This window comes from Callospermophilus lateralis, chromosome 10 (assembly GCF_048772815.1).
Source record: "Callospermophilus lateralis isolate mCalLat2 chromosome 10, mCalLat2.hap1, whole genome shotgun sequence".
In the NCBI taxonomy this organism is placed as follows: domain Eukaryota; kingdom Metazoa; phylum Chordata; class Mammalia; order Rodentia; family Sciuridae; genus Callospermophilus; species Callospermophilus lateralis.
The window spans coordinates 105,853,719-105,878,071 of NC_135314.1; the positions used below are offsets into that span (position 1 = coordinate 105,853,719).

The 24,353-nt window shown below is 49.5% G+C and overlaps 2 protein-coding genes across 3 annotated transcripts in view; one reads left to right on the plus strand and one right to left on the minus strand.

Moving 5' to 3' along the window:
- Nucleotides 1-24,353, plus strand: part of Med12l (mediator complex subunit 12L) — a 269,754-nt gene that overhangs the window by 153,481 nt on the left and 91,920 nt on the right. The window lies entirely within an intron of this gene.
- On the minus strand, nucleotides 110-5,990 carry Gpr87 (G protein-coupled receptor 87). The gene is made up of 2 exons (XM_076867436.2): nucleotides 5,957-5,990; nucleotides 110-1,152 (listed from the first exon to the last, which is right to left on the minus strand). Exons 1-2 carry the CDS (start codon nucleotides 5,988-5,990, stop codon nucleotides 110-112), a joined length of 1,077 nt encoding a protein of 358 aa, XP_076723551.1.

The following is a 24,353-nucleotide window of genomic DNA, read 5'->3' on the forward strand; positions in this document are numbered from 1 at the left end:
TCTAAATTCATGTTTTGATGGGCTCCAGCCACAATAATGGAAAGTGACATTTATTTACACTCTGTACAAGGACCCCCACAGGGCCGCCCCCCCACCCCCCGCCCCAGCCTCACACATCAGTATAGTCATAATATATGCGGACTTCCGACCTTCTGACACTCTGCAGTGACCTGATGCTCTCACTTCTGGTTCTGATATTGGATTTCTTGAACAACCTTCTTGAAAATGACCTGCACATGAAAAAGTAAATTATTGGATCCAGGCAAACGTTGCACGCGGACAAGAAAAGCGTCATTTCCTCGCAGTAGTACAGGATCTTGTGTGCGGACTCATCCAAGAGCCTGTCCAGGTGGCTGAAGGTGAAGGGGATCCTGCACAGGTGGTAGGGCAGGAAGCAGGTGAAGAACACGGCCACGACCACCCGGATGCTCTGGTTGTGCTTGCGCTTCCGGCTAGACTGGCTGATGAACTGCCGGCTGGATTTGTGGATGTACCTGGAAATGGCGATGTAGCAGCCGATCAGAATCACCAGCACTACCACGAACAGGCAGCTGTGGACATAGACGACAGCCCGATGCCACCGGATGCCCAGCGGGTTTTTGAGCCTCATGCAGTCGTGGATGTTATCCTGGGTGGGCTGGACATTGGTGAGGATGATGTTTGGCAAGGACAGCAGAGCTGTGACCGCCCACACGCAGCCAGACAGCACCTTCGTGAAGGTCACGCTGTACATGCGCGAGTCCCCAAAGGGCTTCACCACCTTCAGGTAGCGGTCGATGCTGATCAGCCCGAGGAACACGATGCACGTGTACATGTTTGCGTAAAACAGAACCGACGTGTATCTGCAGAGGATGAACTTGAAGTACCAGGGGCCAAAGCCTGCGTCGTGCACAATCCGAAAGGGAAACGTCAGCGTCATGACGAGGTCAGCCACCACTATGTTCTTGAGGTAAAATATGAAGCTGGTTTTATTCCTGATGTGGAAGAAGATCCACACGGCCAGCCCGTTGAGCAGGATGCTGGCCACGAACAGGACCAGGTAGAGCACAGGCAGGATGATAGTGTCAAACTCGTTGTGCAGGGTGGCATTCGCTCGGAACCCAGCACTGGAGTTACTTGAGGTGAGACTCCCTTGGCCGTGAGCCCCGTCATCTGCAGGAGAAGTGAAACAGGGGACATCAGTGAGTGGCATGTTCACCTGCCAGGGCCCCCCGAGCTGTGGATGCGCTGCGGTGTTGGGAGTGGGATTCAGGGTGACCTCGAGGATTTAGGAACCAATTTAGCACTTTGTTAATGTTTTGAGAGGTGGCCTCCCCTCCCCCACACCTGGTCCTGAGTTGAAGGGTCATGCTCCTGATTCTCAGTGACTTGGTCTTTTGAAAATGGGCGTTATCAGTGTAGATTACCCTGACTTTTAATTCAGTGTTTGTCAGCATCACAAACAGAAGGAAGAAAATTGAAATTTCCTATAACAAGAAAGTAACATCCAGTGGGATGGTGATTTCTCCCTGGTCTTTGCCACCCTCTGCAGGTCCTCAACCCCCAGCGTACCTGGTTTAAGCTGTGCGGTCGTCAGGAGTTGGGAAGGAGTTATTTTAAATTTTTGCCTGTGAATTCCTTATAGTACTTATGATTCTTTAAAAATAAATATTAATTTTAAATAAAAAGAAAATTTGTTTTCTAAAGTACAGCAAAGTCTAGGGTAGAAGTAAACCGACTTGCTCATTCTTCTAGGTCCATTTTCATTATTGTAGAAGTAATTAAGTTATAGGTAGGTGTGAGATCCCTAAGATAACCCGGGCTTGGATTACAGTCATCCCTAACTGTCATACCCCGTCTAGTGTATTTTTCGTAAAATGTGTTTGCGTGGCTGAGAAGATCCACAGTCAAACACTGCTGTGTGGTCCAGTGGAAAAGTGCTGATTTTGTTTTCTGCTTGTTAGTATTTAAGTTTACGATCAAGGAACGCAGCTTGTGAAAGTAATTGCCGCCTGCTGCAGTTGTCTTATTTACAAGGCTAGATTATATCTCTCATGCTTATTGCATGAGTTTTTAAAAATTTTAGCTTTCTTGAAATTTTGGCTCATGTGACTGAAGAATTCTCTTATACCATCCGTCACATGGTCATGGAAATGTTTACAAGCATTTATGTGGCAGCCATGAAAATGTCCCCTGATCCTGTGTGTGGGAAGTGTGGAGGGACGGCTGTGGCTCTGTGCTCTATAGCCCCCGCCACCTTCCGGCCGGGGCACGCTAGCTCCATAGTACTGTTCCCAGCCCGTCATTGCACAGGGCAGGATGCTCAGACCAGCCTGCTGTGTTTCCTGCCAGTGGCTAGAGGTCCCTGAGCAGTGTCCTGGGAGCCTCCCCCTGGGGTGTGCTCTGGCTCTGACTCCTCAGCCTGCCCCTCTCTCCTCACAGCTGTCTGAGGGCCACTTCTCTCTCTGGCCTCTACCCAATTTCCCTTGAAGCCACTTCCCCCAGTGAAGCTCTTGGCCATTTGGTCTCAGTTTGCCATCTGCCCTTTTAGAGAGCCCTGACTAACACAATTTACAAATTCACTTTTTAAGAAGAAGATCACTTCTGAATTTTTACTTCCTGCTAATTAATAATATTTATTATAGTTGCATTTGGTTTTAGAACGGTCTTGTTTAGGTTTTGGTGTGATTTTTACCTGCACTTCTCTAGATGATAGTCACTGTAGGATGTATTTTGTTTTCCTTCTTTGAAGAAGTGAACTAGGAAAGATTGTTTTGGTGATTATAATCCAAAAACAGGTTCTTAAATTGCTGCCTGGAATTTCAGTGCAGGTTCTTCCTGATCAGCTTGGTCCTCATTCTAATTCTTCTCCCTTTATCCCTGCCGTGTTTTAAAAACTGGTTTTCCTGGCCTAAATATTCTTGCACAGGCTACTAATTTGTCCCTGGACTAGCCTGTTATGAGACCCACAGTATTATTAAGCTTTACACGTTTAAATGCCTGATTCAGCTGCCACCCGAATTACTGCTGCCAGTTTCAAATATTGTCTTGAACAGTATCATTTAAGTCTATTTTATTTAATAAAGTGTTGTGGTCTAGGCTGATTCTGCACCAGAAGACCCAAATCAGCATCAAAGCCTTTAGAAGCTTCACAGAAGTGTACTTTTAACCAGTGCTGAGAGCCATTAGCCAAGTAGGTATGACAATTTCCTTGCCAGCGTACCCCATGTTGCTTAGAGGAAGGACTCATGGAAATGGACTTGCCTTGGACATTTTGCAATGACATTGCATGTAAGGTGACCTTGCTCAAGGACCAGGGCGGATCAGGGTTTAGGACTGTCCTTGGGTTTAGGGCGGTTCCAGGTTTAAGGTGTACCCTGCTGGGAATAGGGCCTATCCTGCTGCCTCAGGCGTGCCCACTCCAGTAGTTCCTGTTGAGTTCTCCCGGGATTCAGAGAGTATTTGGGATATTCCCAGAGAACGTGGATTCCCCCAGAATGTGTTTGTAGAGGGCCGGTGTGAGTTCGGGAATAAAGAATTGCTGTTTGAATCTACAAAGCTGTGAGTGGCTCTTGATTTTGTGCCCAGCCAGACTGCGGCAAACCAGGGTTAGATATCTGCTTGAATTGATTTACCCAATTAAAGGAACAGCAGTAACTTTCATCTTTTCCAGAGCGGAGCCCTTAGGGAGGCAGAGGGGTTGAAGGGTCCAACCTAGGGATCCAGCTTGAATTGGAGCAGGCCCAGTGCTATGCCTTGGGACAGTTGCTTCTTCACTGAGTTCCAGAGCTTTTGAAAGGCCCGTAGGGGCTCTGGGGCTCCAGCAGACTGGGTGTGGGGTGTTTCAGCTCTCGCTGTTGCCCCCGGCTCTGTGTGCAAATCCACAGTGGAATGGAAAACCCACCCTCCTCCCGACATCCCTTGGGGATTGTGAGTCTCTTCACTATGTCATTATACTATCTTAGAGTTTAATTATATGAACCAGCACTCCTATTAGACCATCATCTACCTAGCAATTAAGGATGTTATTAAAGACAGAGCCTTAAATCAGAGTGCCAAGAGACGTCTGTGTGTGTACTCCGTTCTGTACATGGAGACTGCCCAGCAGGACAGGGCTCCACTGCCCAGCAGGATAGGGCTCCACTCCACAGTGGAGTGGAGTGGAGCCGTTCTGTGGCTTCGATTCAGTCTGATTCAAAATATTGTGGATATTTTGTTACCTTCACAATAGTGGCTTCCTTTGTGTACATGGGGACGAACAGTAGAACATAGATCTTGTTAAACTTGGCTAGTGAGGCCTGGACCTGGGCTTACTTCATCCCCCATTCCACACTAACAGCACAGCTTAAGCAGATGGCTTGTTAAAACCTGTGCAGGGTTGTCTGTGAGCTAGCCAGGTAGTGGAGGGCCAAACATGGCTGCCTAGGAGCAGGTGAAGCCCACGCCTGTGGCTCTGACAGTCTCTGGATAGCATGGAGAGTTTGGCCAGCTTTCAGGGTTGGTCTGTGTCAGGCACCTCCTGCTGCCTGCTCAGCCCTTCCTCTACCACTGCCCTGCGCTTTTCAGAACTTGTGTGTGCTCAGGAGCATCTCTCTGCCAGTGTCCCCGCTCAGGGGGATAATCGTGGGAACCCTACGGCTTCCTTCACCAGGCCTTTCTGTCATGCGCTGAGAAAGACCCGGCCAAGCAGAGCCACCTGGGGTGTCACCTGAGGGAAGTTCGAAGCTGCTTTGGCCACATAAGGGGTGCTGGTCTCCATATTTGTTGCTAACGGGTGGGGTGCCTGCCTGTTTAGTGCAGGCGTGATGAAGACTACGTGGGGAGCAAAGAGCAAGACCGCCGGACCTGCCCACACCTTCCCCAGCAAACGGATGGGCATATCAGAACCCTGGTTCCATAAGAAGTTACCTGTGTATGACTCACAGGTGGCAGAGAGTGTGTGCATGCACGTGTGCGTGCGTGCGTGCGTGCGTATGACAGAGGTGTGTGACAAGTGGGGGTCTGGCTGCTTGTAGTGGAATGGGCATCTGTCCCCTGTGCACGCATGTGTGCATTGGAGGACTTTGTGGGCTGTGTGGGCAGATCCAGAGCTAACCACACGTCACTTAAAAGTCCAGCTGAGCACAGGAACAAATTCCGCTTTTCCTTTGCATTACCTCTTTCAAGTGTGTGCATTCCTTACTCAATCCCCATGTGGCTGTTTTTTGGCCATCACAGATTTGGAGAAAGTCCCAAATGATAACACTTAATGAAACTGAGTGGGTAAGAGGTGTCCTGCTGGCTCCTGAGGGCTAAACGCATGTCCAAGTGGGACACATGTCATTCTGAGCATAGCATCTGGTCCATAGGAGGTGTGTGTGCGTCCTGTAAGGTACCAGATTCAGTTTGTCTTGTTGACAGGGCCACACTGGGAGTGATAGGGACTGGTGGAGAGTCCTGGCACCTCTGATTGTGGGGAAACATTGTTGCTAACTGGGGTGTGTCACTCTCTGGCAAAAAATATGAAAGTGCCAACCTAAGTCATTGCTCTCCCTGCCACGTGGGCATGAAGTCACGCAGATTACGGGTCTGCACTGCTTGCCCCAGTGGCTCTTGTAGGAGCTCTCAAATGTGGCACAGCAGAGGGGTCAAGGTTGCCTTGTGTCCCCTGGGGGGCTTCAGCGACCCTGGTTTAGACCACCCATGTGGACAGTCAGCTGTGCTTTGCTTTCCTTTGCTTGGTTTTGCAGTCTTTCTCCAGGGGGTTGGTTTTGTCCCCTCAGAGGCAGCGTCTAAGTGAAGCCCAGTCTAAAGCAGTGATCCCGAGGGTGTCACCCTGGGGACACCATCCTTCTTGGCTGCCGCTTCTTACTTACTGAGAAGCGCGGCTAGCTGCTGGTTGGTGAGTGGTCCTGTAACCATGAGGGACCCCAAATCGCACGCAGTGCAGAGAAGTCACTGATGGAGCACCCCCACCTCTTTCCCCACGACAGCTTACTTGGTAGTCTGGCAAGTGTCAAGTTGAGCCCCATTCTTCAGTGATGCTTTGTGAGCAAAAATGCATGTCAGGACGCTCGGGGGGACGGCCGAGGCGTCGGATCAGCATCGGTGGTTCCTGGTTTGATTTCTAGAAAAAAGAAAAATGGCAAAAATTACAAAAAAAACCCCTAACAAACAATAAAGGATTTTCTTTGGTTTGGGACTCAGGGGTGCTCTACCACTGAGCTACATCCCCTGCCCTTTTTATTTTTTTATTTTGAGACAGGGTCTTGCCACATTGCTGAGGCTGACCTCGCACTTGTGATCCTCCTGTCTCAGCCTTGTGAGTAGCTGGGATCATAGATCTGTGCCAGCAGGATTTTGAATATACCACATATTAACTTTTCAGTAACAAAGTCATCAGCCACCAAGATTCAGAAAGCACATGTTCTGGACGTGGACAGCCGTACCACACAAGTGGTCTCTTGTTGTGCCATTATGCACCTGCCGTGAAGTGCAGGCTGTTCCTGTGCCTGCTCTCCCCCTGGAACCCTCTGTGTACCTCCGGGAAGTTGGTCAACAGCTCTGTGACCCAGTGTCCCCTTCTGAGAGAGGAGAGGCAGTAACTCTCCTGCGGGGTGGAAGGAGGGCGCGTCACAGAGGCTGGTTCTCAGCGTCCCCTCAGAAGTCTTGCCTGTTTGTCTCTCTGCGACCCCTGTCTCCTCTGTTTTGTCCTTGGTGGTGGTGCTGGGTTTGTATTGACCTGAGCAGGTGTAAACAAGCGCACGTGTGCTGGGACGCGTGTCCAAGTGGGATTGTTCCCACACTGGGGAAAGGCCTGCGCTGGCATCCTGAGTGCTTTATGGGCTTGGGTGTACCCTGCGCCACCACCTCCTGCTCTCTGGGTTCTGGTTCTTCCTGTTTACTCACTAGCTGTGTGACACCTGCAGGCAACACGACCCTTCTGCACTGGACTGTAACATCCGTCAGAGTCTCCACGGACTTAAGGATGGTCCTCAGAAGTGGGGCCGCTGACTAGGTTTGAGTGTCTCACTCTGGCTAAATACAGCATTTAGATGTATTTAGATGCTTGGCCACATTTTGGTGACGATAAGCCAAGATCGGATGTGTGTGCGGTTTTGAGAGCTGTGGAACACCTTGCCCTGTCCTTCTTCCCAGCACTGGCCAGAGAGGACATCCAGGGAGGTGCTCTGGGCAGTGTGCAGCCCACTGAACTGCCTGCTCCGAGGGTGGCATGCGGGACTTGGGTGTCCCTAACTGCTGTTGCTCATACACCACACAGCTGCCGAGACCGAGTGGCCGCACTCCTCAGGTGCAGCAGGCCACTGGCTCCTGTCGGCAGGTTTGCCAAGGCAGAAGGGAAGGGCCCCTGGGAGGAAAAAACAAGTAAGTCAAGAGTTGAGAGGCCTGCATCCTGTCATCGTACTCTCACTTCCATTTGCTAATGTCACCTGCAATTCGATATGAACTTAGTAGTAGACAGAAAAGAAACGCTTTTAGAAATTTCAGGAACACCCCGATTAGTTATTCTGGGGGGTTAGGCCCCTTGAATAGGCACAGGGTGTGGCAAACGGTGGGCGTGTGGAGGCATGGTCTTGGTCACTGCAGCAGAGGCAATAATGAGGCTCTCCGTGTCCCCCCTGTTTGGTGCGGCCTTGTGTTAGTTTTTACCAGATCACAGGGAGGCGAAACCACGCTTTCTGTTTACGCATGATCGTTTCCCTGGGAGAGTGACTGAGGAAAGTGACCTGAGCAGCACACCTGTCCCATCCTGTGTGGCTGTCCTGTCCCTGCTGTCCTCTGGGGCTTCCCCAGCAGAAGCTGGTAGAGGTGGTGAGAGCTCAGAGCTGGCTGAGGGCCCAGACGGAACCTGGATGAGGGGCTTGCATCCCACTTTTCTGTTATGGGATTCACATTCAGAATATCAGAGAGGGTTCTTATTAAAAAGAAAATGACCCAGTTGGTCAACAGATTGTCTGGTCATTTCACTGAGAGACCATTAGGAACCCTGAACCTCATTCATCCACAGGGAAACCCAAGCAAGACCACAGCTGTCACCACTTCACATCTTCAGCGATGCCTATAAATAAAAGATGGTGGCAAGTGTTTCTGAGAATGTGGAGAAATGCGGTCCCTGCATGGTGCTGATGAGAATTTGGGAACCACCTGGGCAGTTTCTGGAAAAGTTCAGCCTCAGTTTTTCAGATAAGCCAGTGGTCCTACCCCTAGGTGTACACTCACCAAGGGAAGAAAAGAGGTGCCGCGTGGACACTCACACATGGAGGTTCATAGTAGATCATGGCAGAGCTTGGGGACTGCGGTTGTAGATGGAGTGTGGCACCGTCGCGGGGGGATGGGGTGCTACTCAGCAATGAGAGGAGGTGAAGTCCAGCCAACATGGGGCTGGATCTCAGACACAGTTGGCAAGGAAGAGAAGCCAGACATGAAAGGCCACAGGCCGCCTAGGTGAAAGGTCCAGAAAATGCAAGTCTGGGAAGGCAGGAAGCAGAGAGTGTTCGCTGGCTGTGGGGCGGGGCGCCAGGGAGCTTACTGGGGAGAGGAGAGTGCGTTAGGCCGGGCTGCGCCAGCCTCTCCCATTTGTGAAAACCACTGACTCATCCGCGTAACATGAATCCAAACCACAGAAGTTATATCTCAAGTTGAAAAAGGGGAAAAGCGTGCACAGAAAGGGAACAAAGCCAGGCAGATGTCTCACTGTGCCACAAGCATGAGTTCCTAAGACCAGGGAGAGGGTGCACAGGACGACTTCCTCTTTAGAGGCAGGCGGCCAAGTACAGGGGCCACAGCAGAGCCCCCCTCCTGAGCGGGGCAAGGGCCACTCACTGCTTGTGAAGAGTGTGACTAGGTTACAGGTTCCTTCTTTTGGAATTGGGACCTTAATCCAGAGGCACTAGATGTGTCTGGTGATTTGTGCTTGTTCAGGACCTACGTTCCCATTTTCTGAATTCCTGGTGAAATCCTATGGAAGACTTGGGATTCTAATTATTTCGGGAGTGGTTTTGGAGTTTCCTGGGATCAGGGAGACTCTCCGGGCTTGGTGAGTGATGTGGTGCTTCGGTGTGGCTGCTGGTTTCCTGTCTTGTCTCTTCTGCTGCCTCAGCAGATGTTCCGCCAGCAGAAAGCAGGTGCTGGGAGCAGCTGAGGAATCTAATGTGAAGCTCCAGAATGAAGTCCATGGTGGAGCGAGTGGCCAGGCTGCCATGGGCATTTTAAGGGGCAATCCCAGGGAGCAGTGCATGTGGTGTAGCAGCCAGAGAGCCCTGAGGATTGCCCAGAAAGAGTTGCTGGGCAGTTCATCCTGTGGGGACGTCCAGGAACTCAGAGCAGCACCGGGCCGTTGTGCAGGCCTCAGGGGCAGGTGGTGCTGTGGCCCGTGCTGCGTGTGCTGTGCTGGGCCTGCTCAGGGCAGGTGACAGAGGCTTAGTAATACTTTTGAGAGGAGGAAGTGGGGCAGCAATTTCAGACAACTCTCACTTTAAAAACAACAAAAAACAAGTCTGTTATAGGAAGGACAGAGGAAGCAAGGTGGACGTGGACACAGAACTGATGCCAGAGTTTGCAAAGTTCATCATTTAGTGCTCAGCATTTTAAAATGAGTTTCCCAGCTCAAGGGGAATGGAAGCCCCTGCCCTGCCCCCTAGGTGCTATGGTGGAGGCCCGAAGCTAGTCTTTGGCTGACTCCTGGACTCCAGAAGCCTCCCAGTTTCCTCACCCTCCACATGGCAGATGATGTGAGTGGGAGGATTTGTCCATATTGGGAGGTGGGGGTGTGGTTGCAGGAGCAGCCTGCCCAGGTGCACCAACCTCCTGCTGTGTGCTGTGATTGATAGGTGAGGTGCCTGCTGCTTGGCTGCCCTGTGTCCTCCTGCACCTGTTCTTGCTGATGCTGCTGTGTGCTCTGTGGCCTCAGCTGCCCTCCAGGAGTCCTGTGACTGGCACTTGTGCTCAGCCTGCTTCAGCTTGTCTCCACCCCCTGCGCTCAGCCTGGGATCCCTGCGTGGTGAGCCCCAGGAGGCTTTGCATTCTCTGCGTGTCCAGCACTTGCAGGCTGTTGCAAGAGGCGGCTTGCTGCAGAGGAATCAGGGCTTGGTTCCAGGGCTGCTCCTGGGCCGGAATCCTGCCCTGCCACCTCCAGCTCTCCAGCTCAAAGCTGATGAAACCATTGGAGAATGTGGTGTTTGTGGCAGGCCCAGGTTCCCAGTCCTTCCTGAGGCTGAGATGCTATCGCTACTCAGGGGCCTCCTGTTTGCCTCCAGCCACCCTCAGTGGCCTCCTGGGGCTGTCTTCCTTGCTCCTGCCTTGGCTGTGGTTGTGGGAACAGTGCTCCCAGGTACCAGTGTTTTCTTTGTCTTGGACTCTGAAGTCCGCACATGATTTGATTTCTCAAGCATCCCTCCCTGCAACTCTGCGACCTAGAAATTCTTTTTTCTCCCACAGGTAGGAGGATAATGAGGTTCAGACAGTTTAATTAACTTGTCCTGACTCACACAGTGAGTGATGGGGTAGAGCTGGGGTTCACATTGAGTCTGATCGGAACTGAAGCTGCAGCTCCTTCTCTTACACTGCTGGGGAGTAAAAGAAGGCTTCTGGGGGCTCATTTGGGAGATCGGGAAGAGGGAGGGCTCCTTTTTCCCTGCCAAACTTGTGAAGGACTGTTCAGCTTCCAAACTAGATCTCTAGTTTTATTTGCCTTAAAACATCAGGAAACTTCACATGAGAATCCAGATCCGGGTCCTATCCTGAACGTTGGGAAGACCTGCTAGTACCAAGCAGGGACCGTCCAGCAGTTTTAGCTGCCCTGTCCCTGGGGAGTGAGCCCTTACATGCTCAAAGTGCCCCTGCCGATGTCCTCCCCCTCAGGATCTTGCCTGCCAGGTCCTATGGTCACTTGACTTTGCGACCCTTGGTCTAGTCACCATTTGATCCTGTGAGGTTACAGTGAACCCAGATGGCTTCTGGCACACTTTGCTTGGATTTTGTCCTCTCTTTTCCACTCCCTCCAGCCCTACAAACCCCTTTTCTGATTTCCCTTTTGTTAGTGACCATCACTTAGTGTGCTTTTAAAGATGGTCCTCCTGGTACCTCTTAGTAACCTGGAAAAAATAGTTCCAGGAGGTCATGTTTTGTTCCTACCCAAGGATTCGGTAATTGTCATCGTTGAGTTTTGCTTTGTTCCCAGTGGTCTGCTGGGCCCTCAAGTGAAAACCCCGTTATTCACATCGATTGTTGGAAACGTGGAGACTCCAGGTCTTCAGATCTCATTGGTGATGGAGTGAGGCTGACGGAACCCCTGCCCCCTCCCTGGAAAGAGCAAGGGAGGTGGGAAGAGCAGGGAGCCGCAACACCCAGGGCTCAGAAGCAAGCGGCTGCCCGGAGCACTCAGGCCTGCAGTCCTGGGCTGGACCCCAGCAGGGGACGGGGTGTCACTTGTACATGCTGGGGAAACCCTCCTAGTCAGGAAGAGCGGGCAGAAGGGCCCTGCCGGGCCACAGCGACCCAGACTCTCCCTGGGCTCCATGAGTCTCATTACTGCCCTTCTGGTCAAGAGCTGAAAGATAAATGGTCCCTGAACACGGTTGCTCTGAGTGATTTTCTGGACTTCATATTTGGTGGTGGTGGTTCTCAAATGACTGCCTCATAGGCCCTCTTGGCCTCCCTGCTGGCCCTCTGCAAGCTCACGACTCAGCTGTGAGGATGTCCCTGAGTCCTGGTGGTCATGTCCCCACTTTCCTGTTGAGAAGTAGCCCTGTCCCCACAGGTCCTGTGGGAGTCCTGAGGTAGCCCAGTTTTTAGTGATAGAGACCTTCACAGAAGACCTCGGATGTAGAGTTTCTGCCTCTCGCATCCTGTGGTCACCTATAACCCAAGACTCTTTCCCAGTGTCAACCTGTGCCTGTGTCTGTGTTTGCGCCTGTGAGCACCTGCTCTCCAACAGCCTGAGAGGACAGCTCTGCAGAAGGCCTGGGGGAGGAGGGTTGCCTCACTGCTCCCAAGGTACCTCTTTTGTAATGGAATTAGGTCACTGTATTCAACAAGCATCTCATTAATGCATTAATGCGTGGAGGAGGGCTCCTGGGGCCTTGGAATGTAAAGCACAGCAGCACTTCATTCATGTTTTCAGCTGCCGCCCTCAGAGTCTCTGCCATGGCTGTGTTGGTATCTGTAGACTGCTTTAGGCATGACTTGGTTCACATTGAGACTTCACATTTTTTCAGGGCACCTTGCACCGTGTGTGTGTGTGTGTGTGTGTGTGTGTGTGTGTGTGTGTGTGTATGGGACGAGTAGGTACAAACTTGACTGTAAGTACCTCAAGGACAGGGTTTATATGGAATTGTTCTAACCTCAGTCCTCTTCCTGGTTATTCCTTTAGCACAGGAGAGAAACCTCAACAAGATTCAGGAACTTTGCTGTATGTGGCAGGCCTATAACCCCAGCAGCTCTGGAGGCTGAGGCAGGAGGGTCGCAAGTTCAAAGCCAACCTTAGCAACTTAGTGAGATCCTGTCTCTAAATAAAACTTTAAAAGTGGGGGGAGGGCTGGGGATGTGGCACTTTAAGATTCAATCCCTGGTTTTTAAAAAAAAAAAATCATCAAGTTTCCCTACATGATGCAGATAGTGAGGGGCAGGGTAGGCAGTGAGCCTAGCACCCTGGCCCCAGGCTGGCATTGTGCTTGGTGGGCAGCCCCAAGGGACCTCCTGAGCCTGGATCTGGTTGGCAGATGTCAAGGTTTTGACTCATTGACCCTGGACATATCATTTTACTTCTCAGAGCTTGAGCCTTCTCATCTGTGAAAAGAGGAGACTAATAATCACCTGTGTTATCTCCTAAAGGTGTCATGAGAATCTGGTGAGCTGTGGTCAACGCCATGGTATATAAAAGGGTAAATTCCAAGGAAATATTTTTTTTTCTGCTTAATAATGAAAGTCTTCATCAAATTTTGCGGGTTTTTTTCAGTTGAAATACATATTTGAATTTTCTGTTTCGGCTGAGTGTAAGGTACTCAGATAAATCCTGGATCATGGATGCCGAGGCAGCTGCACTGGGCCTTTGGGGCTGCAGTCTGCATAACCAACCAGTGGAGTGGCTTTAGATGGGCACAGGTGGGGCTGACCAGGGCCCAGGAGTGGTCACCATCTGCCAGCTGTGCAGAGGAGAAGAGGCTCTCTCTAAGCTTGTGTAGCCATTCTTCAGGGCAGGGCCACTCTGTGGCCGGAGCATTGTGCTGGGGAGTAGAGCTTTGTCTGTGGTTGGTTGTCACCTTTGCGTTCTGATCGGGTCCTCGGATGGCTGTCTGGGAAAGGTGTCCTCCAGGCCTCTCCCAGCAGGACGGCTGTCAGGTAGCTCTCCTGAGTGAGTGGCAGTTTAATCAAAGCTTAATGCTGTCCAGGTTAGGGAGTAAAAGCAGTCCTCAAAGTGACTGGGGCCACCGAGTTCACCCTTTGTCTGTACCCTTTGTCTTCACAACATCACTGGATGTTTGGTTTTCATCAGCATCAAACCCTCATCATTCCCTTTTCTCTCCTCCAGTGAAAGCAAGCACCCCACCCCCACATCCAAGGTAAAAGTCTCTGACCTGACGTTTAATATACTTAGAAAGGACTTACGCATGAGAGTTATTTTCAAAGTATTCCTGTGTAAGTGTATACTTCTGATATCAATCATCTTTAAAAAAAGAATCTTCCTCTAATGAGTGGAATTATTTGAATGAAAATGACTCTTTGGAGCGGCTATATAAAGTTGGTAGCTTCCTCACATGGAGAGATGGGGACCTGAGTGTCCATGTCACCTCACATTTCTCACGTGAAATTTCCTCTGCTGGCCACATCTCCTTGCTTGATGTCCTCCTTTGTCTCTGCCCTCGCTGGCTTCCGGTCTTGTCCAGGGCCCAGCTCAAGGCCCTGTAGGTGACCAGGCTCCCTCCCTAACCCTGTCTACCCTCCACCCCACGGTTCCCAGCCCCGCTGGCCTGTTGTCCTGCAGACCCCTCCTGTGCTGGTGCCCCTCAGTGTGACCAGCTGAGCCCTCGTCTCAGCTTCCTGTCCTCCTGCTTGGTGGCCCTACCTTCAGCTGTCACTTGGCATTTTTGTTCTTCTCTTGCCTGCCAAGCATCCCTGCAACTTCTGACCCCAGCATTTGACAGAGCACCTGGTAGGCAGGGTCCACTCTCCAAACCCACTCTGACCCAGTCCCACCTTGGCAGCCACCTGCCAGTGTCTTTTCCATGAACATCTTGTTCTGCCTTCCAAAGTGACGGAGCACTTCATGCCACCATGATTGATTTGGAATCTGTGTGCTCTCAGAAGCTACAAAACATCTTTGTTCTTGGTGCAGATGATCAGATTGGACCACAGGAAAATGTTTTTATACCATAAGTCATAATGGGTGTTTTCAGTTGGCTCTTCTGCTAGGTCTAGTGCTCGGGAGTTCTTATAATTAGACCCAGCCTGCTGGGGAGAAGGGCCTGCTCACTCTTCCCAGAGGAACTATGAAGATGCAGCAGTGAGATGAAAGCACCTCAGGGACCCGTGTGTGCCTGGCCCCCTCGTGCTATCTGGGCTGTGGGGTGCTCTATAGCCTGGAGCGTTCCAGCTGGCCTCTGAACTGGCTGGCTGACGGGTACCTGTTAGGTAACCTGTGGTCTCGACTGAACATGAGCAGAGACTGTGCTGTCCCAGCATGCCTTGTACAGGACTGGGTCTCAGGATGAAGGACAGGGGTCGTGTTTGAGATGTTGTGCTGCTGGTGTGGAGCACGGAGTGGGCGTTTTTTTCATTTTCTGAGTATATTTTATCGTTTACAGCATGGAATCTGAATGATTGATTTAGGCAGAATGGAGACGGTGATGTTGACGATTAACAGGCACATGCTGGCACCGGGGTGTAGAGGGACCTTCTGGATGCACCGTCGACACCACAGGCACTACTAAGTGGAAGCTGCCTAGCCCCTTGGTGGCATCTGCTGTCCCTCTGATTCATTCATTTGCTACCCTGTTTGGGATGGGTGGCCTTCCTGTCCAAACTCGTCCTCCTTATACTTGCCAGATTCTAAGATTACAATTAGGGTGAAGAATCACAGCTACCCTTATTTTAGTGTTTGTTTTAACCAAGCATTTTGAAGTCAGGAAAGCTTGCTAGCATGCCTGTAGGAACACCGTTCTCAAGACCAGGGATGAGTGGACTGTGGCCTCCCAGTGAAAGTTAACGTCTCCTTGCAAGCCCGAGCCGCGACAGTCTGCCCAGGTATGAAGTGGCTTCAGCAAACACATCCAGCAACAGTGTTGTGGGTTTCCCAGTATCCTCTTAATCAGTTTGTTTAAAATGGTTCATTTTCATTCTTATTTATGGTCTTTGAGTCTGGCAGGTGTGAGGAGGGGCAGGCGTGCACTGGCAGGTTGTACACCCAGCAGTGTGACCTGCCCTCAGTGCCTGTGGTCCAGAGGCAGCTGGCCTCTGCTCATTGGCCTCCTGGCTCTGGCCTCTCGGTTCTCAGCCTAAGCACCACGCAGCTGAACTCCAGCATCTGTGCACCCAGACCTCATTTTCTATGAATATTTTTCTTTCTTCAGCTATGTCGTGAGCTCCTATGGTGTGGGGACCTTGGGTTCTTTGTTTCTGCTGCCCGTTAACACTGGCTGTGCTTTGAGGGCAGCTGGAATCTTCTTGTATTTGGCCGTGAACATGCTTTGGCCTCCTGGACCTCACCAGTTAGGTCTCACTTGCTCTGTGTCCTCTGGAGAGGTGCTTTGGGGCTGAAAGCCAGTGGCCTCTCCAGCCTGCAAGCCCCTTCAGGCTGCACAGCCCTCCCCTGGTAGTGCCAAGGTGCAGGCCCCCCTCTCAGGAGGTGGCAGGGACAACAGTACTACAGGGTTCGGTGGGCGCTGGCTGATGTCCCTGTGCACCTAGGGCTATTCTAAGTCACGTGCATTTTGACTTATTAAAGGGACACTGGATTCAACTTTCAGATCTCTTTACTTGGGTGAGTTGCCCACCCTCTGTGCCCTAGTTTCCCCTTCTGGAAGGCAGTCCTCGTGGACCTAACGGGGTCCTGCCCTAGCATGGCCCTTTTATTCAGACCTGGCATTTAATAAGAACTCAGTGTCCATATGCTGCTCTTGAGTGGAAGTAAGAATGTTTCTCTCGTTCTTTCAAATGAAGGCTGAGGCTTGGGAATTCCTCCCAGCAGATGTGTGCTGCCTGTGGGTGCAGCATCAGAGCTTGTCCTGTGGCCACAGCCAGTGAGGACCAGGCCTGGACTTGAGCGCAAGTCAGGTGGAATAGCTGAGGCTGGCCTCCATTGTGCTCCTCCTGCTTCAGCCTCCCAAGTTGTGTCAGCATACCTGGCAGCATCAGCTATTCCCCATAGTCAAAACTGTATGGCAAGTGTACAGTAAATGGAAATATTTTTACCTATTCAGCTGCCACAAAAGAGATAACTGATAACAAATAACAATAAAATAATAATAGTTTGCTCCGAACCCAGGAAGCAGTAGGAGAATGGTAGCCAGCAGGCAGCGTGCTCCCGCTCCAGCTGTGCTTCTTGCTGGTCGGCTACTCAGCCCTCAGTTTGCTGGGCTGTCAATTGGGGTGCTGGAGTGAGCATCTTAAAATCGTGTGTTTCCCCACCTAAATAACATCTGCTAAGATATTCAGGAGTCATGGCGCATATCAATCCAGCAGTGTGTGCTAATTATTATCCCACCGCAGGAAGGACAGTGGGTGGCATATAGCTGTGTGAGCCCTGACAGAAGCAGGGCTGGGATGTGGCTCAGTGGCAGTGTTTACCTAACATGCACAAGGCCCTGAGTTCCATCCCCAACATCACAAAACAGAAAGCGTTGTTGAAGGAGTTACCCTCTCCTTGCAAAATGATGAACGTTCTTTGGAATGACGGAGGAGTAGAATTGAAGACTCGTGGTTGGGAAACACTGGCTCTGGTGCCTCGTACCAGGTGAAGCCTGGTGTGCCTCCAAGTGCAGGCTAGTGGACATTCCCTTATCTGGGGCCTGGAAGGATGCTAATGAGGCCAGTGATGCTCACTGGGTACAGAGTGGAGGGGCGTGTGCTCTTCCGCCTGTGTTTGCATGGACAGGGGTCGCAGGTGTGGGGATCATTGCCAGGTCAGATGGGAGCCTGGCCTGACACAGAGGAGGCCCTTTGCCCCTATGGATCCCCTGACCCAGGAGGAGAGCTGAGCTGCTGAGCTTGATTATCAGAGAACCCAAGGTTCACCCCAAATACCCAGCATTGCCTGAGAGGAAGCTGGGGAGGGCCAAACCAGAGGCCCCCCAGCTCTGCCCCAGCCAGCTGCAGGGAGTTCCTCAAACTCATCCTCTCTGGTCTTGGATTCTTCCCCTGCAAGGGGCCTCCAACAAGCACCCAATCAAATCTCCTCACTGTGCCTGGGAGCGGGGGCAGAGACCTCTGGGAACTGGGAGCCTTCCCCAGGTCACACTGGTGACTGGTGACCCCAGCTTTTCTGCTGAGCCCTGGGCTTTCCATTCCCTAAACCGACTGCTGCCTCGTGCTGTGCAGAGAGCCTTCCCCGGGGACTCGGAGCCACTTGGCTCAGACCTCTGCTTCTTTGCGGCCTTCGCCACGCACCTTCTGTTGGGCTTTGTGGGACTTTCACGGACTTTTGTAGCTTTTCTCAGTTTGGGAGCATAGCAAACACAATTGCACTGTGGTCTTTTGTACCTTAAAATGTCTGTGGCATCCCCTTAGAGCTAGCTTGAAAGGAGTGTTCTCACAGAGAACGACACACTAAGATAGCAAGCGAGGAAGCTGAGCTGGCCAGCTGCCGCACACAGCCCAAGGGAGAGCATAGATCTACCGCACTTTCCTCTCCCTCCTGGTGTCTCTGTGAGGACCATCTCAGGTTCAAACATCTCCCTCAGGGCCCTCATGAAATAGTTATGGTCCTCTGACTAAATACTTTCTTTTCTTGGCTACATCCTTTATTTATTTAAACTCTTGATTAAACCCAGCAGTGCTTTACCACTGAGCCACATCCCCAGTCCTTTCTAGTTTTTGAGACAGGGTCGCTAAGCTACTTGGGGCCCCACTAATTTTCTGGTGCCTTCCTTGAACTTGCAACCCTCCAGAGCCGCTGGGATTACAGGCTTGCACTACTGTTCCTGGCTTCTAGACTGTGTCTTTGAAAAACAGAGAATTGAGAAGCTAGCTAGATCTTCTCCTCTTCCTTCCCATGCATTCCTGCCGCAGCAGTCTTTAAAGAGGTGTGGGAACAATGACCTGAGTAGGGGACTCAGAACATGCCTTTTTCTTGCCTAGCTTCATGGAGACAGTTCACTTTGAATGGGCAGAAATAATCGTGTACTTTCAGCAGGATATCTGACTAACCCCCAACATATAATAATTTTTCGTTGTTCATATTGGTTACAAATTGTGAAGTCTCAAATTAGAATCATGAAAGAAAACCATTATCATAAATGTTATTATACCTAACATGACAACAGATTCAACTTGAGAACATGATGTGAAACTGTTTGTAGATAGAGCTTAGCCTAAGAAATATAAGTTCTCTCTACCCTAAGTGCATCCATCATTTAACCCACTTTGTCCCATGAGCCCTGATGGCGAACATGTATAAAAACTCAAACAGCCAATATACCACTTTCGGTGGCTTTGAAACAATTACTGTTTGCAGACCTGGAAACCTGGAACTTCATGGGTTAAAGTCTTTATTCTAATTTAGAAGAGTGGAAGCTCTCTTGCCTTTCCTCTCCTCCCTGGGTGCCAAGTTGCCCAACAGTCAGAGGGGAGCATGGCTGAGCCGGTGCCTGTGGCCAGGTGCGGCGGCTTCCCGGCCTTCCTGCCTGTTCAGACACGCTGTCTCAAGGCATCAGAATGAAGTCTGCCCTGTTCTTTGTGGCACAGTGAAAGACTGAGATTCTTTCTATTGAAATGAAGCAACTGGGACAAAAAAGAATCCTTTTTTCTTCCTTTGATCTCTTTTAAAGAAATATGGATAAAAGATTAGGAGGCAGACCTAAGTTGGGGTCCTGGGGATCAATTATGAGTGGCCTTGGATTTTGCTCTTCTAATGAAGCCAGGGTGGAAAGCGATCCACTGGATGGATGTGCAACCAAGAGGAGCGCCCAGGAGGGTTACCAGGCGGCTGGGCTCTGCCTGGGGGACGGGGGGGGGCTGAAGCAGGGGTCCCTCCAGGGCGTGCGCCCTCCTAGGGGCTAGTATATGATACAACCCGCATCTGATTTCTGCTTTTCCCTCAAACCTCAGATTGAAGGAGAAGTATAATTACAGTCTTCATCAGCACTGCGTCCCATCCACCGCGGTTTTTAAGAGAATTGAGAGGCTTTCTTACCTTTCAATGTGGGGTCGCTGTCCATTCACCTGTCCAGTGCCTTCCAGCTGTGGCGAGCTCCCCTCCCCCTGATGAGGAGTCAGGTGGGATTAAGGCTGGCAGCGAGGTGGGCTTTCTGGTGGGGTGCAGCAGGCAAGCATCTTCTCCCCTGCCAGGGAGGGTTGGGTGCTGCCTGCCCCTCTGAGGCCGCCCTCGGCGGCACCCTTTCAAACGCGCCTGCCCAGGAACAACTGGAGAGACCTGCTCTCGATAATGTGCGTGACTCACCTTGAGGAGTAGGTGAGGTTTGTAGACGGTGGAGAGCTTCCTGAACCTGCAGCAATCAGACGGTGACTCACCTGAGCAGCAGAGGCTGCAACCTGAGCATCAGGAGTGGGCTTAAGGGGTGGGCGGCAGCGTTCCGGCTCGGCCTGCTGCTCAGCCCCGTCTTCAGGCCGGGCGGATTTGTTCTTTCTTTCTTTCTTTCTTTCTTTCTTTCTTTCTTTCTTTCTTTCTTTCTTTCGGGTGTGTGGGGGGGTTCTATTAGAAAATTGTATTTGTAGCCTCCTGGCTGGGTTAATTCTGGATTTAAAAAGGAACAAAAAATATATTTCATGAAAGAAATTATTTAAAATATTATTACACACATTATTTAGAGAGTAAAATTGAAATGCATTTATAGTAAGTAGCAGTTAATAACTTTTGGAATCCAGTATCTAGAATCTGAGGAAATTTGTAGATTATTTTCATACATATACAAATATAACTATCCAAAGTATTCTAAAATAAAGGTAACCTAGAGACTGGTTCACTGAATCCCATGAATGTTATTCTTCAAAATGAAAAAGTAATTTGTTTTATTCTTTCTGAAAAGCACATCACAGTGATAAATTTATATAATATACTTTTAAAAAATTTAATTTTAGAACTTTCAAAAAAATCTCAAGTTCTGGTATTTGTTTGAATGCAACATTTTAAATAAGTTAATTTAACCAAATGGACTCAATACTTATGACTATTTGTTACAAATGAAGAGAAATTAAAAACAAATGTCAGGTGAAAACATTTTTCATGCCAGTACATCTGTAATACATATTAGTGTGTGCTTATGACTTAAGGAAATAATAAATATTTATTTATTATAATAAATAATAAAATAGTTGGTTCTCCTTCTGTGTACAGAAAAGCAAATATGTCCAGTTGCCAGTATTGGGGTATCAAAATTATATTCCTTCAGTTGCCTTTTCCTAAACACACAAATGCAGAAAACTACAAGGTTAGTATTTTTCCATTGTGAGTGGGGTGGGGTTTGTGTGTCATGACCTAGCGAAGGCCTCCGAAGTTGGCCTAATCTTGTGTGCATGTCCTGGGGTAACCTGCAGTTTTTTTGCTGGGGCTGAGGCTGTCTGCACAGCTCTGTGTTTTGCCTGGAGCGTGTGCAGCCTGACCATGCCGTTGAGCAGCAGGGTCATGCCCTGCAGACCTTCTTTTGGATTGAACTTTTTCTTTTTATCATGGTGCATAAAGAATGAATGATCTGGACTGGGCTGTAGCTCATTGGTAGAGCTCCTGCCTTGCACGTGTGAGGCACTGGGTTTGACCCTCAGCACCACATAAAATTAAATAAAGATATTGTGTTCAACCAAAACTAAAAAAAAAAAAAATTAAAAAAAAAGAGAGAATGAATGATCTGCTGCTTGTTGTTCAGTAGCTCGCTGGCAGAACAACTGCCAAGTCTTAAGAGCATCAATTCAAAGGGAGACATCCCTGCAACCTTTCCAAGCATGCTGAGCAAAAGTCTACATGTTCTTAGGATTGCCAGTCACATTCCCAGGAGAGATGGCATAGTAGGGACCTTCCCAAGATGTTATTCAACAGGCTTCCCTTACATGAATATAGCCAGTTCTGTTCTGTTATGAACTTCAAATTTTAATACCTGGGTTGACTTTCTTACTTGGGTCAGTGATCTTTTTTTTTTTTTTTTTTTTTTTTAAACTTTAAGGAAAATGCCCTCCCCCCACACACCTACTGATGGTTTTGATTTTTTTCCTTAATTACAAATTTGAAAGGAAAATGTTTTGGTAACTCAGTATTTTATCACCTGGATTTAAGTGGCCTTTAAAAAAGGTGAAGTGCAAGAGGGTTGGGATGGGCCCTTCTCACCCTGCAGGCTTCTCCAGGTCCTTGGGTGTGTGTCTAGGTCCTTGGATGTGTGTCCAGGCTCCTGGCTGTGTGTGGTGGCTGCTCAGGAGGGCAGGACTGTGTCCTTCCCTGGGTTAGGCCTGGGGCAGAGCAGTCCTCCCCTCCTCACTAGCCAGTAGCCAGGTGAGCCCTGTCTGGGGACAGTAGCTGTGTCCACCTCTGGCTGGCGGTGCACATCAAGTCTGGTAATGTCCAAGTTCACCTGAGTTGGCCTCAGTGTAGCAGTCTCCCTGTGGTGCCTTATGCCAGTCTCAAGCTAGGACGAGTTGCAGCTGGTCTTACCTGACATTCGAAAAGGGAAATCCTTCATGTTTAGTCACGAAAGAAGTGCAGGCCTTGAGAACAGTGGCCAGCAACCAGCCCATAACTTTGTAAGTGTTCACATCATCGAAAGGTAAACCAGCGGAGTTTTTATTTCTGCTGATTTTTATAGCAAGTCTCACATTTCATAAAAGCCCTGGGAGATTTTATAGTAATAATTGCCTTGCTGCTTCGCCGGAAGATCTTGGTAAATGCAGGGTGGCGTTTTAGTAATGCTGTTTAGCCTGTACAAATCTCAAATTTATTTTGAATACAAGACATCCTTTGTGTGTATGTGTGCATTTCTGCCACCATAATGCTTAGATTTTTTTAAAAAATTCCTTTTTGTTTCAGCTAAGAGTGGTGTTATTTCCTCTTGGAATTATTTTTAAAGCTGTTAAACCCATACATCAGGTGAAGGAGTGGTTCAGTCAGATTTACCAGTTGCTGCCGTTTTTCACACATTCCTCACCCCATTCACACTCATACATACATTTTTTGGGGGAAATGTGTTTTAAGGTGCATCATTTTAACAAATGGATCAAACTTAACTTTAGCATGTATTTCCAAAAAAGCAATATGTATATGCTTACTTTATCACAATAGTATTATAAGTCCAGATAATAATGTTGGGATAATGAATAAAGACATACTCCCATGTGAAAATTTTGACAATTTTTAATGTTATCTTTTAGCCTTTTTTTTTTTTTTTAAGTACAATTCAGTCATCACATGTTACATTTGGTTTGATGCTGTATAGACTCTTTAATTCTTTAGGTTAATTCCTCTACTTTTTTATTTTTACTTTCCCATTAATCCTTCTGAATTTTTAAAAATTTTTTCCCTTTTTGTGGTACTAGAGATTAAACCCAGGGGGAGCTCTATAGTGGGCACCCCCCAACTACATCCCGGCCCTTTTTATTTTTTATTTAGACACAGGGTCTCACTAAGTTGCTTAGGACCTCACTAAATTGCTGAGTCTGACCTTGAACTTTGAGTCCTGCCTTAGCCTCCTGAGTCACTGGGATTACCCGTGTGGTCCACTGTGCTTGGCTCCTTGGCTTTTGAAATCTGTGTCTGCCAAGTCCATTGAGGGGGAAGTGTAGCAGGAGGGGCTTCAAGACTCTGGGTCCTTAGACATGTCGAGCTGTCCACATCAGGATTTAGAATTTGACATGGGAAGGGAATGTCTATAAGCCTTTTAAGTCTTTAAGCCTGGTTCTTAGATTACTAACTGACAAGTCTTAGAACAAAATTCTATTTTTTTTTTAATACTGGGTGGCTCATTCAACTCTTCTTGGGTTCAGTGTCTATTAAATGACCTACTTTGAACCTAGATATTTGGATGAGAATTCTCATAACCTCACTGACTTCTCAAAACATAGTCTTCAAGAGACAGAGGTGCCAAGGGGGAGAGGTGTTTCTCACATCTCCCATAGAATTGGAATTGGCTGAGGGGACAGGTGGGCTTCTCAGTCCTGAAGTGAGCTCTTCGCTTCTGCCCCTCGCCTTCGGCTCTAAGTCATTGGGCAGCTGTCCTTGGGTTGCTTGGCCTCCGGGAGGCTCCTCCATGGCCTCAACTTCTTTCTCTCCTCCCTTCTTTCCTTGGCATTGGTGTGAACCGGGGACAGTATCCCCTCCAGTGCCTAGCATTTGTGTTGTGACCTCATTGTTCTCTGTCACTATAATCCCAGACAGTCATTTCTTCAAGGAAATGCTCATGAAGGCTGTCGAAGACCTTGGTAGCACAGGAACTCATTATTACCAAAGACCAAAGAGGGTTGTCACTGAAACCTAGCTCTAGGGGATTTCTCTTGAATCCCATGCCTTTTCCACGCAGCCTGAGGACTGCAGTGAAATCTTCACCAGGTCTTACTGGTCCATCTCTGCGCACAAAGCCATTCTAATGGTGACTCACACCCAGGGTGCCATGTGTAATTATCACAAACCCTTTAATGTGCCTTTGATGAGATCGCTATCTTTGGTCCCTGTGGCTTGAATTACTGTGTTTAATCTGTCGCCTGGAATGATTTGCATCTGTCAGGTTGGCTTCAAATAAGGTACTTGCCTCTTCTGGCTTGAGAACTCTACATGGAATGGTGGATGAAAGGGGAGGATGAACTGGACCTGAGTCTGAGCTGGCCTGCGTCTGGCCCCGGCCCCTGCCCCCTGCCCCTGCCCCATGCCCCGTGGTGATACTCCCTCTGAGGCTGGCCACTTACTTCATCCAGGTCCAGCTGTGGGCAGGTTGCTCATGAGAGGTCGTGTTAGGCTGCGGCAGGACTAGACCAGGCCAGGTGGACTCCAGAGTGCAGGGATGAGTCTCCATTCGCGGTGGGCAAAGCCAGCAGAAACCCGATCCCTGCCCAGCAGGGAGCCTGGGGAGGCCTCCTGGGGGAGGGAACCTCAAGGGAGCCTGCACAGGGGCCATTGCCTGGAGCTTGGTGGGTGCCTAGGGAGCCATCAGTGCTTTCTTGTTGAAAGGCCAAGGGAGATGAAGGGGTTAACTGACGGGCAGAGTCTGTGAGCACTGTGAGGTCGGAGCGCC